Source organism: Narcine bancroftii, chromosome 9, assembly GCF_036971445.1.
Source record: "Narcine bancroftii isolate sNarBan1 chromosome 9, sNarBan1.hap1, whole genome shotgun sequence".
In the NCBI taxonomy this organism is placed as follows: Eukaryota; Metazoa; Chordata; class Chondrichthyes; order Torpediniformes; family Narcinidae; genus Narcine; species Narcine bancroftii.
In genome coordinates this window covers 87,161,407-87,177,191 of record NC_091477.1, presented here as the reverse complement: position 1 = coordinate 87,177,191, position 15,785 = coordinate 87,161,407, and the positions used below count along the sequence as shown (strand labels likewise).

The following is a 15,785-nucleotide window of genomic DNA, read 5'->3' as shown; positions in this document are numbered from 1 at the left end:
CGCTTGAGAGTGGCCACAAATGGTATCATTGTCAAGGTAAGGGAACACTGCCTGGAGTTGATACTCATCTACTCTGCAGTCCATCTCCCACTGGAACAGTGATACCGCATTAGTGATGCCGAAGGGGAGACGGAGAAACTGGTACAGTCTGCCATCTGCCTCAAACGCTCTCTCTGATGGGCAACTGATGATATGCAGCCTTGAGGTCTATAGTGGAGAACACCTTATACTGTCTAATGCTGTTCACCATGTCCGCTATGCGTGGTAATGGGTAGGCGTCCAGCTGCGTAAACTTTTTTTTTAATTTTAAATTTTTTTATTTTTCACACCATAAATCACGTTGGCCATGATATACACTTTTTCTTTTTCACAAATAGTGACTTTTTCTCCCCCCCCCTCCCTCCTCCCAAGCCACCCCCCCACCCCCCCCTCATCCATTTTAGGTATACAACTGCGTAAACTTTTTGATGGTCTGACTGTAGTCGACCCCCATCCGCTGCTTCTCCCCCAACCTTACTATGACCACTTGGGCTCTCCAGGAGCTGGAGCTCTTCTCTATAATCCCCTCTTGTAGGAGTTGTCGGACTCTGGCTTTACCCTACCCTTAATTTAGTCTATGTGTCGTCAGGTATTCGGTTCAACAATCAGTTTATTACACAGCACAAGAATAAAGCTTAACAGAGCTCTGGTTCAGTAGTTAGTTCATAGGTCACCTGCACAGTGAGCTATTCCTCAAGACTGACCTCTACTGTCCAGTCTCTACAGTTTATATAGCTCAACCTTATCATACAGAACAAAAGTTGGCTTCCTTTGCTAGATTTCTTGCATAAGATTTATCACAAGTAATTTCCTGCTCTGCAGATATCTGGGGTGTAGAGCTCCCATCTTAATCCTTAAGGCCAGAATATCCTAATCAACACCTCCTTTTGCCTTAACATTCCTACTAAATTGTTTCATACATATCCTCTCTTTTGTATTTTGGGAGCAGGCAATTCTAAACCTACTGTAATCAGCCAACTTTGCTACATACTGTGGCTCTCCCTTACTTACATTACTCTTTCCCTTCACCATGAGGTAAATATTAAATTGTTACATAGTACTGGATTCATGTATACAACTGAATAGTACATAAGCATATATTCTACATATTTTCTATGATTAATTAACCCCTATATTCCAACAGAGTCTATGAACCTCTGCTCTAATGATCTCTCTATCAGGCTGTACGTCCTGCTCTTGGTGGCTATTGGTGTGCAGTCCGGGGTGAGGTGAGTGAATAGCAGGGGAGGTTCTAAATTCAGGGCTGGCAGGTTACAGTGCTGTTCGTTCTTAAGGAACAGTGGGGGAAGGGGCCCATTGTAAACCGTTGTGATGCTCTCCAATTGATATTGAAAGTCACTATTTTAATTCCTCCTACTCTGTGCCTTGTACTTCCAAAGTGACCTTGCAGAAGTGTGTCGCTTTAGCTGTGTGGGTGTTGGACGCAAACAAAATCTGGTGGTCACTAGAGTATGTGCTCTGGACAAGGCGCTCTACTAACCCTGGTCTATGAAACTTTCAGTACTCCCGCTGTCCATCAGGCAATTTACTTTTGATCCATTAATTTTAATACTAACAGTGGCATTTGATAAATCGTGTGGACTCGCCTGGTTCAGATGTAGAGAGGCCAGCATGGCATGTCCTCCGTTCTGGTATTCAGCGTCCTGATCATAGCTAAACTCTGGGTCATATTCCTCCCCTGATGGTGGTGTCCTCTGCCCTGCATCCTTTGTCCAACATGGCCGGCTGCACATGACACTCTGTTTCTGTCTACCTACATGAGGAGGCTTGGCCGGGAGCATTAGGGCTTCTGCAGACTTTTGCATAATGTCCTTTCTTTCTGCAGTTTGAACAGCTCGCTTCTCTAGCTGGGCAGGGCTCTGGGGAGCTTGTGTTGCCTGCAGAAGGAGCACTTGGAGCGTTCCAGTGGGGATCCTGCTGCTACATGTTGCCCTTGAGCACTACTGTTCCTCTCCCTGTGCAGGGCTAATGATTCCAGCAAAGTATACTCCTCCAGTTCCTTTCTAGTACCTTCCAGAACCTCTGAGATAATTTCTGCCTCCTCCAGACTGACTCTCCCCTTTTCTAGCAGCCTCTGCCTGATCTCAGTAGATCTGATGCCCACTTCAATCCTGTCTCTTATGAGCTCGTTCACATACTCTCGAGCGGATAGAGTTTTAACAGTACACTCCCTAGCTAAGTCCTTCAGGCCGAGGATGAAATCCCTAACAGACTTCCCGTCTTGCTGTGACCTGGTGATGAGCCTGTGTCTGGAGTGGAGCTCGCTGTGCCCTTTATTATAGTGTCTCTGCAAGGTGCTCATAGCTTCTTGATATGACTTAGCATCCCGTATAAGGTAGTACGTGCTAGCAGTAGCATAAGCATTTCTTCCTCCGACACCTCAAAAACTCCCACATAGTTTAGGAAACACCTCTGCCACAGGTTGAAGTGAGGTAAAATAGATGGGGAGAGCCAGTGGATGTGGTGTACCTGGACTTCCAAAAGGCCTTCGATAAGGTCCTGCATAAATGACTGGCTTCTAAAATCAAGGCTCATGGGATTAGGGGCAAAGTATTGATGTGGATTGAGAACTGGCTGGCAGGTAGAAGACAGACAGTTGGGATAAATGGCTCATTTTCTGAGTGGCAGGCGGTGACCAGTGGGGTGCCACAGGGATCTGTACTGGGACCCCAGCTGTTCACAATTTACATTAATGATCTGGATGAGGGGATTGGATGTAATATCTCCAAATTTGCAGATGACACTAAGCTAGGAGGGGTTGTGTGCACGGAAGAGGGGGTCAGGAAGCTCCGGTGTGATTTGGATAAATTGAGGGACTGGGCAGGTACATGGCAAATGCACTACAATGTGGATAAATGTGAGGTTATCCACTTTGGTAATACAAACTGGAAGGCATATTACTATTTGAATGGCAATAGATTAAGAGATGAGGAAGTGCAGAGAGACCTAGGGGTACTTGTACACCAGTCTCTGAAGGCGAGCATGCAGGTACAGCAGGCGGTTAAAAAGGCAAATGGTATGTTGGCCTTCATATCAAGAGGGTTTGAGTATAGGAACAAGGATACCTTACTGCAGCTGTACAGGGCCTTGGTGAGACCCCACCTGGAGTATTGTGTGCAGTTTTGGTCACCTTATCTAAGGAAGGATGTTCTTGCAATGGAGGGAGTGCAGAGGCGATTCACCAGGCTGATACCTGGAATGGCAGGAATGACTTATGAGGAAAGATTGCGCAAATTGGGATTGTACTCGCTGGAGTTTAGAAGATTGAGAGGGGATCTCATAGAGACACATAAAATTCTGGCAGGACTGGACAGAGTGGATGCAGATGGGATGTTTCCAATGATGGGAAAGTCCAGAACCCGGGGCCATGGTTTGAGGATAATAGGCAAACCATTTGGGACTGAGATGAGGAGGAATTTCTATACCCAGAGGGTGGTGAATCTGTGGAATTCATTGCCACAGAGGGCAGTAGAGGCAGGTTCATTAAATATATTTAAGAGGGAATTAGATCTATTTCTTCAGTATAAGGGTATTAAAGGTTACGGAGAGAAGGCAGGGACGGGGTACTGAACTTTAAGATCAGCCATGATCTCGTTGAATGGCGGAGCAGGCTCGAAGGATCGAATGACCTACTCCTGCTCCTATCTTCTATGTTTCTATGAGTGCTTGCCCCAGGGGTTCAGTTCCAGCCCGTCTGGCCTCAGCACCTGGCTGAACTTGAGTCTCTGATTCTGTGGCAGTGATCCCTTCCCCACGTGGCCACTTGATCCTGGGGAAGCATGGGCGTCCTCTAGGGAGTCGGGATTAGCTGGGGTTGTCTCTGGAGGAGTGGACTGTACTTGCAGTCCTGGGGTTAGATCGGGATCAGGAGGGATACTTGCCATACGCCTTCTGCCTGAACTTGCCACAACCCTTGGCTATCAAGCAGGAGCCCAGTGGGCTGCATGGCTGGACCCGGTCCTGGAGAGTTACTTAACAGGCAGGGCTTGTGGCCATACTTTACCTGCTCCCAGGTGCTTCTGTCCCTCTCACAGTCCTTGGTCACTGGGCGAGTTCCTCTCTCCGCCGTGGCTTCAGTCCCACGGCTCTCCGCCTGGTCTGTACTCGGCTGCACATGTGTGGAGGACATCTCCATTTTTGGATCCTTAGATCTGGTTTTGGTGGAGTCGGGAGCATGGGCTTCCATCCCGGATATAAATCGCTCTATTAAATTGAGACTGACATCAACCACACGAGGCAGAGTGAAGGTTAAATGCAGGCTTTAATCGACTGATATATTATCAGCTCGGCCTTGCCTCTGTGCAAGCCCAGGTCACTCCAATCGGCTTCATCTACAGGGTCGTCAGGTGGTGGCCCCTGGTGACAATGTGTAATGGCTGGATGGCCTGCCCTCTGGGTGTCTCCTTGCCGTAGCTCCTTGATCCTACTCGTGTGACCCCGGGCCATAAAGGTCAAGTCCCCTCTCCTTCCCGCTCATTTTCCTGGCCTAGATCTGGGCCAGCCGTCTCTTGCTCCAATAAAGCCCATCGTTCCCCTCAGTCTTCTGTCTGCGTCATTATTGGGACTACCGTGAGCGCCCAACAATGGGGTAATGGCATCAAGGGGCTTCTGTTGCTAAAGACCAAAGCCCATCTATGGCCAAGTGGAGGGTATTATTCAGCCAGCCGCCTGCACTCGTTTCACTTCGTAGTTAGGACCCAAAGGCTCAATTCGGATTGAAAGTTGCTGTGATGTGAGAAGACAATGCACTTAGGTTTTCCAACAGTTGAGAATTTGTGTCAAAAGTCACACCTTCCCTTTCATATCCCTAATGACCCAATTGGGAGTGCAAGTAAATTCGCAGCATCATGTAATCACTGCAAGATTGGATTCTGCTGAGTATAAAACAATTTCACCACCTAATCCAAACAGAACACGAGTGACTTTTTAATCAAAACCGGTATTAAACTATAACTATTCGACCATGAATTGCATTATTGTGGAATTGGCGGGGAGATTTTTATAGCGGGAGATTGCAACCTGGAGTGAGAACAACCCAACCTGCTGGAGGGTCGCAGTGGTCAAGCGTTGTCCGTTCGAGCCACGACACGAGGACCGGCAGCTTGACTTCTGCCCCTTTCTCCGCTGCCCGTCTCGTGCAGTCAATACGGTAAAGACACAGTCAGCCACCCAGGTCCGTCAGCTGATCGCTGCCGAGAAGACAGGAAGATGGCGGCAGAAATCCACTCCAGGATGCAGAGCAGTCGCCCCGTCCTGCTGAACAAGATCGAAGGGCACCAGGACACGGTGAATGCTGCGGTCCTCATCCCGAAGGAAGACGGGGTGATCACGGTGAGCGAGGACAGGTACGGAGAAGTGGCTGGCGGGTGGGCAGACGTGCGGCTGGAAACGCGCTGCTTTCTAAACCCCCCCACACACACACAGACAGGCAGAGAGAGACACACACACACAGACAGGCAGAGAGACACACACAGACAGGCAGAGAGAGAGACACACACACAGACAGGCAGAGAGAGAGACACACACACAGACAGGCAGAGAGAGAGACACACACACAGACAGGCAGAGAGAGAGACACACACAGACAGGCAGAGAGAGAGACACACACAGACAGGCAGAGAGAGAGAGACACACACAGACAGGCAGAGAGAGAGACACACACACAGACAGGCAGAGAGAGAGACACACACACAGACAGAGGCAGAGAGAGAGACACACACACAGACAGAGGCAGAGAGAGAGACACACAGACAGACAGGCAGAGAGAGAGAGACACACAGACAGAGGCAGAGAGAGAGACAGACACACACACAGACAGAGGCAGAGAGAGACACACACACAGACAGGCAGAGAGAGAGACACACACAGACAGGCAGAGAGAGAGACACACACAGACAGGCAGAGAGAGAGAGACACACACAGACAGGCAGAGAGAGAGAGACACACACAGACAGGCAGAGAGAGAGACACACACACAGACAGGCAGAGAGAGAGACACACACACAGACAGAGGCAGAGAGAGAGACACACACACAGACAGAGGCAGAGAGAGAGACACACAGACAGACAGGCAGAGAGAGAGAGACACACAGACAGAGGCAGAGAGAGAGACAGACACACACACAGACAGAGGCAGAGAGAGACACACACACAGACAGGCAGAGAGAGAGAGACACACACAGACAGGCAGAGAGAGAGACACACACACAGACAGAGGCAGAGAGAGAGAGACACACACAGACAGAGGCAGAGAGAGAGAGACACACACAGACAGAGGCAGAGAGAGAGACACACACACAGACAGAGGCAGAGAGAGAGAGACACACACAGACAGAGGCAGAGAGAGAGACACACACACAGACAGAGGCAGAGAGAGAGAGACACACACAGACAGAGGCAGAGAGAGAGAGACACACACACAGACAGAGGCAGAGAGAGAGACACACACACAGACAGAGGCAGAGAGAGAGACACACACACAGACAGAGGCAGAGAGAGAGACACACAGACAGACAGAGGCAGAGAGAGACACACACAGACAGGCAGAGAGAGACACACACAGACAGAGGCAGAGAGAGAGACACAAACACACACAGAGGCAGAGAGAGAGACACACAAACACACACAGAGGCAGAGAGAGAGACACACACACAGAGGCAGAGAGAGAGACACACACACAGAGGCAGAGAGAGAGACACACACACAGAGGCAGAGAGAGAGACACACACACAGAGGCAGAGAGAGAGACACACACAGAGAGGCAGAGAGAGAGACACACACAGAGAGGCAGAGAGAGAGGCACGCAGACAGGCAGAGAAAGAGAGACACGCAGACAGGCAGAGAGAGAGAGACGCAGACAGGCAGAGAGAGAGAGACACGCAGACAGGCAGAGAGAGAGAGACACGCAGACAGGCAGAGAGAGAGAGACACGCAGACAGGCAGAGAGAGAGAGACACGCAGACAGGCAGAGAGAGAGAGACACGCAGACAGGCAGAGAGAGAGAGACACGCAGACAGGCAGAGAGAGAGACACGCAGACAGGCAGAGAGAGAGACTCGCAGACAGACAGACAGACAGACAGAGACAGGCAGACAGACAGACAGAGACAGGCAGACAGACAGACAGAGACAGGCAGACAGAGAGAGAGCCGCCGACGGGCGGAGAGAGAGCCGCCGACGGGCGGAGAGAGAGCCGCCGACGGGCGGAGAGAGAGACGCCGGCGGGCGGAGAGAGAGACGCAGGCGGGCGGAGAGAGAGACGCAGGCGGGCGGAGAGAGAGACGCAGGCGGGCGGAGAGAGAGACGCAGGCGGGCGGAGAGAGAGACGCAGGCGGGCGGAGAGAGAGACGCAGGCGGGCGGAGAGAGAGACGCAGGCGGGCGGAGAGAGAGACGCAGGCGGGCGGAGAGAGAGACGCAGGCGGGCGGAGAGAGAGACGCAGGCGGGCGGAGAGAGAGACGCAGGCGGGCGGAGAGAGAGACGCAGGCGGGCGGAGAGAGAGACGCAGGCGGGCGGAGAGAGAGACGCAGGCGGGCGGAGAGAGAGACGCAGGCGGGCGGAGAGAGAGACGCAGGCGGGCGGAGAGAGACGCAGGCGGGCGGAGAGAGAGACGCAGGCGGGCGGAGAGAGAGACGCAGGCGGGCGGAGAGAGAGACGCAGGCGGGCGGAGAGAGAGACGCAGGCGGGCGGAGAGAGAGACGCAGGCGGGCGGAGAGAGAGACGCAGGCGGGCGGAGAGAGAGACGCAGGCGGGCGGAGAGAGAGACGCAGGCGGGCGGAGAGAGAGACGCAGGCGGGCGGAGAGAGAGACGCAGGCGGGCGGAGAGAGAGACGCAGGCGGGCGGAGAGAGAGACGCAGGCGGGCGGAGAGAGAGACGCAGGCGGGCGGAGAGAGAGACGCAGGCGGGCGGAGAGAGAGACGCAGGCGGGCGGAGAGAGAGACGCAGGCGGGCGGAGAGAGAGACGCAGGCGGGCGGAGAGAGAGACGCAGGCGGGCGGAGAGAGAGACGCAGGCGGGCGGAGAGAGAGACGCAGGCGGGCGGAGAGAGAGACGCAGGCGGGCGGAGAGAGAGACGCAGGCGGGCGGAGAGAGAGACGCAGGCGGGCGGAGAGAGAGACGCAGGCGGGCGGAGAGAGAGACGCAGGCGGGCGGAGAGAGAGACGCAGGCGGGCGGAGAGAGAGACGCAGGCGGGCGGAGAGAGAGACGCAGGCGGGCGGAGAGAGAGACGCAGGCGGGCGGAGAGAGAGACGCAGGCGGGCGGAGAGAGAGACGCAGGCGGGCGGAGAGAGAGACGCAGGCGGGCGGAGAGAGAGACGCAGGCGGGCGGAGAGAGAGACGCAGGCGGGCGGAGAGAGAGACGCAGGCGGGCGGAGAGAGAGACGCAGGCGGGCGGAGAGAGAGACGCAGGCGGGCGGAGAGAGAGACGCAGGCGGGCGGAGAGAGAGACGCAGGCGGGCGGAGAGAGAGACGCAGGCGGGCGGAGAGAGAGACGCAGGCGGGCGGAGAGAGAGACGCAGGCGGGCGGAGAGAGAGACGCAGGCGGGCGGAGAGAGAGACGCAGGCGGGCGGAGAGAGAGACGCAGGCGGGCGGAGAGAGAGACGCAGGCGGGCGGAGAGAGAGACGCAGGCGGGCGGAGAGAGAGACGCAGGCGGGCGGAGAGAGAGACGCAGGCGGGCGGAGAGAGAGACGCAGGCGGGCGGAGAGAGAGACGCAGGCGGGCGGAGAGAGAGACGCAGGCGGGCGGAGAGAGAGACGCAGGCGGGCGGAGAGAGAGACGCAGGCGGGCGGAGAGAGAGACGCAGGCGGGCGGAGAGAGAGACGCAGGCGGGCGGAGAGAGAGACGCAGGCGGGCGGAGAGAGAGACGCAGGCGGGCGGAGAGAGAGACGCAGGCGGGCGGAGAGAGAGACGCAGGCGGGCGGAGAGAGACCCACACAGAGAGGCAGAGACAGAGAGGCAGAGACAGAGAGGCAGAGACAGAGAGGCAGAGACAGAGAGGCAGAGACAGAGAGGCAGAGACAGAGAGGCAGAGACAGAGAGGCAGAGACAGAGAGGCAGAGACAGAGAGGCAGAGACAGAGAGGCAGAGACAGAGAGGCAGAGACAGAGAGGCAGAGACAGAGAGGCAGAGACAGAGAGGCAGAGACAGAGAGGCAGAGACAGAGAGGCAGAGACAGAGAGGCAGAGACAGAGAGGCAGAGACAGAGAGGCAGAGACAGAGAGGCAGAGACAGAGAGGCAGAGACAGAGAGGCAGAGACAGAGAGGCAGAGACAGAGGCAGAGAGAGACACACACAGAGAGGCAGAGAGAGAGAGACACACAGAGAGGCAGAGAGAGAGAGACACACAGAGAGGCAGAGAGAGAGAGACACACAGAGAGGCAGAGAGAGAGAGAGAGTCAGAGAGAGAGAGAGAGTCAGAGAGAGAGAGAGAGTCAGAGAGAGAGAGAGAGTCAGAGAGAGAGAGAGAGTCAGAGAGAGAGACACACACACAGAGAGGCAGAGAGAGAGACACACACACAGAGAGGCAGAGAGAGAGACACACACAGAGAGGCAGAGAGAGAGAGAGGCAGAGAGAGGGAGAGAAAGACACAGAGGCAAAGAGACACACACACAGGAAGAGAGAGAGAGACACACACACAGGCAGAGAGAGAGAGAGAGAGAGAGGCCCACACACGCCTCCCCCAACCAGAGGGGGCAATGGTTTGGATTCCAAGTGTAGTTTCACTCCTCCCCTGTCATGGCCTGATGGCTGGTTTCTTTCTGACTGGGTCCCTGGGGAGGAGGCAGTCGGCAGGCTTGTTCACTTTGTTGTTCAGCCACTGTTCGGGTGGCACACCAGCTGCTCAAAGCTCTACACCACTGGGGTTCTGCTGTGAAATGAAACCGGCGCAGTTTCCCCACCTTCGACGCTTTTTGTTTTTGTTTCAACTGTAAAAGGATGTTTCACGTGCATTAAAGTAGGCAGAGATGAAAGGTAGACTGAGCCAACTCCATTAAAAGAAAAAGTTTTAAAAAAAATTGTTGTCTTGGGCTTCTCATTCTGTGTTGCAAAATAAATTATGTGGGATTTTTTTTCCTCTTATTTTCAGAAGGGAGAAAGAACAACTTGGCATAGTGTGGATAAGTGATGTAAATTATAGTTTCAAACAAATTGTTTTTTTTGGTGAAAAAAACACACAATTGATGGAGAAACTCAGTAGGTCAAACTGCCTTTATGTAGCAAAGGTGAAGATACATCACCAACGTTTCGGGCTGGAGCCCTTCATCAAGGTGTGGGGGAACATGAGAGATGTCTGAACAAAAGAGGAGAGGGTTGGTGAGGGTAAGAGATGATAGGTGGAGAGTGGGGGGGGGAGGGGGATGAGTCTAGGCTAGGTGGAGAGAGAAATGAAGTAGAAACTGGAATAACTAGTTAAATGGGTTGGGGGGAGGAAGAGGAGAGGGAAAAGGCAAGCTGAAATTCATTGAACTAAATGTTCATGCCCTGGGGTTGGAGAATGCCCAGACTAAAAATGAGGAATTGTTCCTCCAATCTGTGGGTGGTCAGGGTAGTGTGAAAGCCCATGAACAGACATGTGAGCTTGAGAGTGTGACTCAAAATTGAAATGGTTGGCTACGGGAGGTCGCTTTTGTTGCGGATGTAGAGGAGATGCTGGGTGAAGCGATCTAATCTGTGATCAGTCTCTCTGATGTAGAGAAGGCCCCAGAGGGTGCACTGGATGAAGTAAATGAGTTCTTTGGAGGTACAGGTGAAGTGTTGCTTCACCTGAAAGATCTGTTTGGGACCTTGGACTGTGGTGAGGGAGGAGGTGTGGTGCAGGTATTACACCTCCTATGACCACAGTGGAAGGTGCCGGGGTGGGGGGGGGGGGATGGGTGGGGAGGGAAGAGTGCACAAGTGAGTCATGGAGGGAGCGGTCCCTACGGAAGGCTGAGAGGAGAGGAGAAGGAAAAATGTGTCTGGTGGTGGGGTCCTGTAGTAAGTGCTGGAAATTCCAGTGGATAATATGTTGGATACAGAAGCTGGTGGGGTGGTAGGTGAAGATGAGGGGGGGTTCTGTGTTTATTGTTTCTAGGGGTGGGGTGCGGGGCTAGGGCAGATGAGCGGGGAATGGAGGAGATGTGAGTGAGGACGAAGTTAATAGTGGTGAAGGGGAAGCCACATTTGTGGAAGAAGGCAGACATTTCAGAGGCTCTGGACTGGAAGACCTTATCTAGGAAGCAGATGTGGCGGAGACGGAGAAATTGAGAGAAGAGGATGGAGTCCTTGCAGGGGACAGGGTGTGAGGGTGAGTAGTCCAGGTAGTTGTGGGAGTTAGAGGATTTGTAATAAATATCAGTGGAGAGCCTTGAGTTGGAGACGAGAGATCCAGAAAAGGGAGAGAGTCATCGGAGATGGACCAGGTGAGTTTGAGGTCCAGGTGGACCTTTCAGGTGAAGCAACATTTCATCTGTACCTTCAAAGAATTAATTTACTGCATCCAGTGCACCCTTTGTGTCCTTCTCTACATCTGAGAGACTGGTCGTAGATTAGGAGATTGCTTCGCTCAGTATCTCCTCTCTGTCCACAACAAAAACGACCTCCCCATAGCCAAGTATTTCAATTCTGAGTCACACTCTCAACCTCACATGTCTGTCCTTGGCCTTTCACATGACCCCACCCTGACCACCCTCAGATTGGAGGAACAACACCTAATTTTTCATCTGGGCACTCTCAAACCCCAGGGCATGAACATTGAGTTCACTGCATTCCACTAATCAGCTTGCCTTTTCCCCCCCTTCCCCCTCCCCTTAACTAGTTATTCCAGTTCCTTTCTCCACCTAGCCTATACTCTTCCCCCCCACCCCCTCCTGCAGTGTCTGCCATCCCCCACCTATCATCCCACACTCACCATCCCTCTTCTCCCACCTTGATGAAGGGCTCCAGCCCAAAACGTTAGTGATGTATCTTCACCTTTGCTTCATAAAGGCACTGTTTGACCTGCTGAATTTCTCCAACATTTGTATGATTTTTCACTTAACATGGTGTCATCAGAATCCTGTGTTTTACCCCCTTTCTTTTTTGGTGTGTGCTTTTAAAATTCATTTCATTCCATTTGCCCAAAACAATATCAATGTCATGAGATTTCACATCGATATGTTTTCTGTAATATTAGATACTCCTGTCAATGTTCTAAATGTTATGACACTTTCCTCCCACAAGAAGAAGGTAAAAACACGTTAACAGCTGTCCATTGCTCTATCACTCAATTTAAATGATCCGTTCAATTTTGATTGAAAAAAATGCTTGTATTGCATGTTGAATAAATTATCACCCTTTGCCATAGTATATGTGTTTGCATGAGATGGTCCTACAACATATTGGGTGCACTGAAATTCTTACCGCAACCACCAAGGTACCTAAGATGTGCTAACATCTGTGAGACAAAAAAATGATAATAAATATAAATAGATGGATAGATAAATATAAACAAATATTTATGGGTGTCATATTATGAACGGCATTTGGAATTTCAGTGTGATTTGACCTGGACCTCAAGAAAGATCCTTAAAGATTTATTTCAGCCAGATGTCTTGATTCTGAATCGTAGACTAATGTTTTAAATGAAGAATTTCTAACCTGTAAGCTGTAATTACTCACTATTGTGAATCAGAAAATGTTCTAAAGTTTCGTTGTTGGTTATTTCATTTTGCTTTTAATGAATGATGGTGTGTATCACATAATCAACAAGTGATTTTTTTTTGTTGAGGAGGGTGATGTAGTTTTACTGCCCTCATTTATGTGGAACAATTTAGGCTGAACATTTATTATTTTCAAGCTGAAAGAAATCACAGCTCTGAAGGTTGTGATAATTTGAATGTTAGCTAGAAATGATCATCTGTCCTTCAGTAAAAATTTTTCCATCAAAATGTCTGTTGAGGAAAAAGTAAAACAAAATTTTAATATCCAGATTGACCTTGCTAACGGTTGCATGAAAAAGCCAGATTTGCTTTTTGGATTTTAATTTAATTTTTTTAGTCACAAGGACAAAGGGTTTCAATGGGATTCCTCGAATTCTGTTTCAGTGGGATTCCTCCAGAATTTTCCATGTCCTTTGTCAGTATTCTTGTATCTTTTCTGCAGGACAATACGTGTATGGTTGAAACGAGACAGTGGTCAGTACTGGCCAAGCATCTTTCACACAATATCAGGTGAGAAAGTGAGCATTTTCAAAGTGGTTTCATACAGTAGTCACAGATGTGACCCTTATCTATATTCAGGTTAACCACAAGTGTTTGTTTTGCAACTAAAGTAAGATAGTGTTTCTGTTGCTACCCAAAAAAATCCTTTCATTAATCTGACATATCAACCAAGATTCAACAGTGGACGACAGTGGACTTTTTCTCCATGTTGTGATAATTGAGAAGTCTTTGATGTAGGTGGATTTTTACAGAGTCTTGAAATGGGACATCATTTGCCAAAGCAGATTTTGATGTACTGTAGTGTGGTATTGATTTGAATATTAGGAAATCACAAAGTAAAACCTACATGGTACAATGGAAAATACCATCTGTTCCACCAATAACAAGAAGATGACAGCCTGCATGAATGTGGCTGTAATATGAATTATTTAATCTTCTAGACTCAGGAAATACCTAGTCAAAGTTCTTGATCTATAGATAGGATGGAAAATGATAATAAACAATAAATGTTAATATGGGTGGAATGTTTTCCACCTGTTCACAAAAGCTTCCTTGATCAATTTATTGAGGGTGAAACACTAGATCTTTTGGGAATGAGAAAGGACAAGTGACTGAAGTAAGAGTAGGGGAGCATTTTGTCACCAGTGACCTAATAGCTTTAAAATAGTTATGGAAAAAGATAGCACTGGTCCACAAGTTTAAGATACTAAATTGGGACAATGCTGATTTTGGTGCAGTTAGTTTGGAACTTGATTGATTGGCAGAGGATGTTTGGCAAGTGGAACACTTTCAAAGGTGAGATAGCAAGAGGTCAGGCACAGAAAGTAGAAGGTAACTCCAACAAGTTTAAAGGACCCAGTTTGATATGAGATATTGAGACTCTGGTCAGCAAAAAGAGGAAGCTTGCATAAGATTCAAGCAGTCTGGATCAAACAAATCCCTTGATGAGTATCAGAAGTACAGGAGTAGATTTAACATTTGCCAAATTTTCATGCGTTTCTGAAAAAGTAGATGTGCTGGTATCCTTTCTTGGCCATTATATTATAGTGGGTGGACTAGGAGGTTTTTACACCAAAGAACCAAGATGGCTATTACCTTCACCTCATCATCATTGATGCAGACAGGGAAGTGACCTTCATCCCTCTTCTGTAAGATTATAACGAGCTCCTTGGTCTTGTTGACATTAAGGGAGAGGTTATTGTCCTGGCACCAAGCCACTAGTTCCACTATCTCCTTTAAGTACATTGACTCATCATAGTTAGAGATCCTGTCCATGACGATGGTGCCAGATATGATATGCAAATTTATATACTGAGTTAGACTGGTGTTTAGTCATAGGTGCACAGGAAGTATAGTGGGGGCTGATTATACAATCTTGCAGGGCCCTGATGTTAAAGCGGAAAATGGAAGTCATGCTAACACCAATCCTCACTGTTTGTGGCATGTGGGATAGGAAGTAGTGGGTCTATTTGCAGAGGTGGGTGCTGAGCTCAAGGTCATGGAGTTTGGGGATGGGTTTGTTTTGAAAATGAAACCATGGTCGATAAAACAGTTGTCTGACATGGGTTCCTATTGTCAAGGCTGAGTATAGGTTCCGAGTGATGCTGCCGACCTATTTCATTTTTGTCAAAGGGAACAGATTGCAGAGGTTGTAGCTGAAATATTCACCTCATCTTTGACCTTAGTTGAAGTGCCAGAAGAATGGAAGGTATTTTGCTGTTATTTGAAAATCGTAACAAGCTCAGGAGGCTATAGGCCAGTGAATTTGCTCTCAGTAGTTGGAGAGTTGCAGGAGAAGATTCTGAGGAGGTGGATCTATGATCATTTTGATAGATGGGGACTGATTAGAGGGAGTCAGCTTGGCTGTGTATATGGGAGAACTTTTTAAAAAAAAAGACATAATGAAGAGGATAGATAAAGGCAGAGAAGCAGGTGTTGTATTTGAGGACTTTATACAGGGATTACAGCCATTATGTTTCAAAGATTATTATTTTTACTCTGCATTTAATTGTTTCTTTGTTGTTTTGCTATTAAATAAAATATTCAAAAAAACAAAAAAAAACAAGTTACCACTTTCAGGAAGCTATCCATGTACTTGTACCCCTTGGGTTTTCTGTTCCACAACACTCTCCAGGGTTCCAGCTGTTTATGAATTTGAGTTCAACACCTCATACTTGTCAGAGTTAAATTCCATTTGCCATTCCTTTGCCCATCCTCCCAACTGATCCAGATCCTGGTGTAAGAACATGTCATACTTATTTCTTGGGTTATAAAAAAATATTCTCAAGGGGAACACAACTATGCATTTCCACATTCCAATGGGCTATACCTAGATGTTAATCAGACCTCCAAGTAACCGGTATATATTTCCTGGCCACTGCCAATGCAACCTTAACAAATATTGTCTGATGTTGGGATAATTTTATTTTAGGTCTAATGGCTGCGATATTCCCCAATAAGAATATTTCTGGGTTCTGTGGAAATTGGATTCTTATAATTTGCTCTAAAAGTTTTCCCATATCTATCCAAAAAGGTCTTGGCTTGAA

The 15,785-nt window shown here is 49.4% G+C and overlaps 1 protein-coding gene across 2 annotated transcripts in view; it reads left to right on the top strand.

The window, feature by feature from the left end:
* The first annotated feature begins 5,225 nt into the window (after positions 1 to 5,225).
* The window catches only part of wdfy1 (WD repeat and FYVE domain containing 1), a 48,519-nt gene continuing 37,959 nt past the window's right edge, over positions 5,226 to 15,785 (top strand). The window contains exons 1-2 of one of the 2 annotated variants that reach the window (XM_069896720.1): positions 5,226 to 5,405; positions 13,181 to 13,248. In XM_069896720.1, coding sequence (XP_069752821.1) covers positions 5,269 to 5,405; positions 13,181 to 13,248 — 205 coding nt within the window. In that variant the 5' untranslated portion in view covers positions 5,226 to 5,268. The remainder of the gene's footprint in view (positions 5,406 to 13,180; positions 13,249 to 15,785) is intronic. The other variant, XM_069896719.1, reaches the window with a different exon arrangement.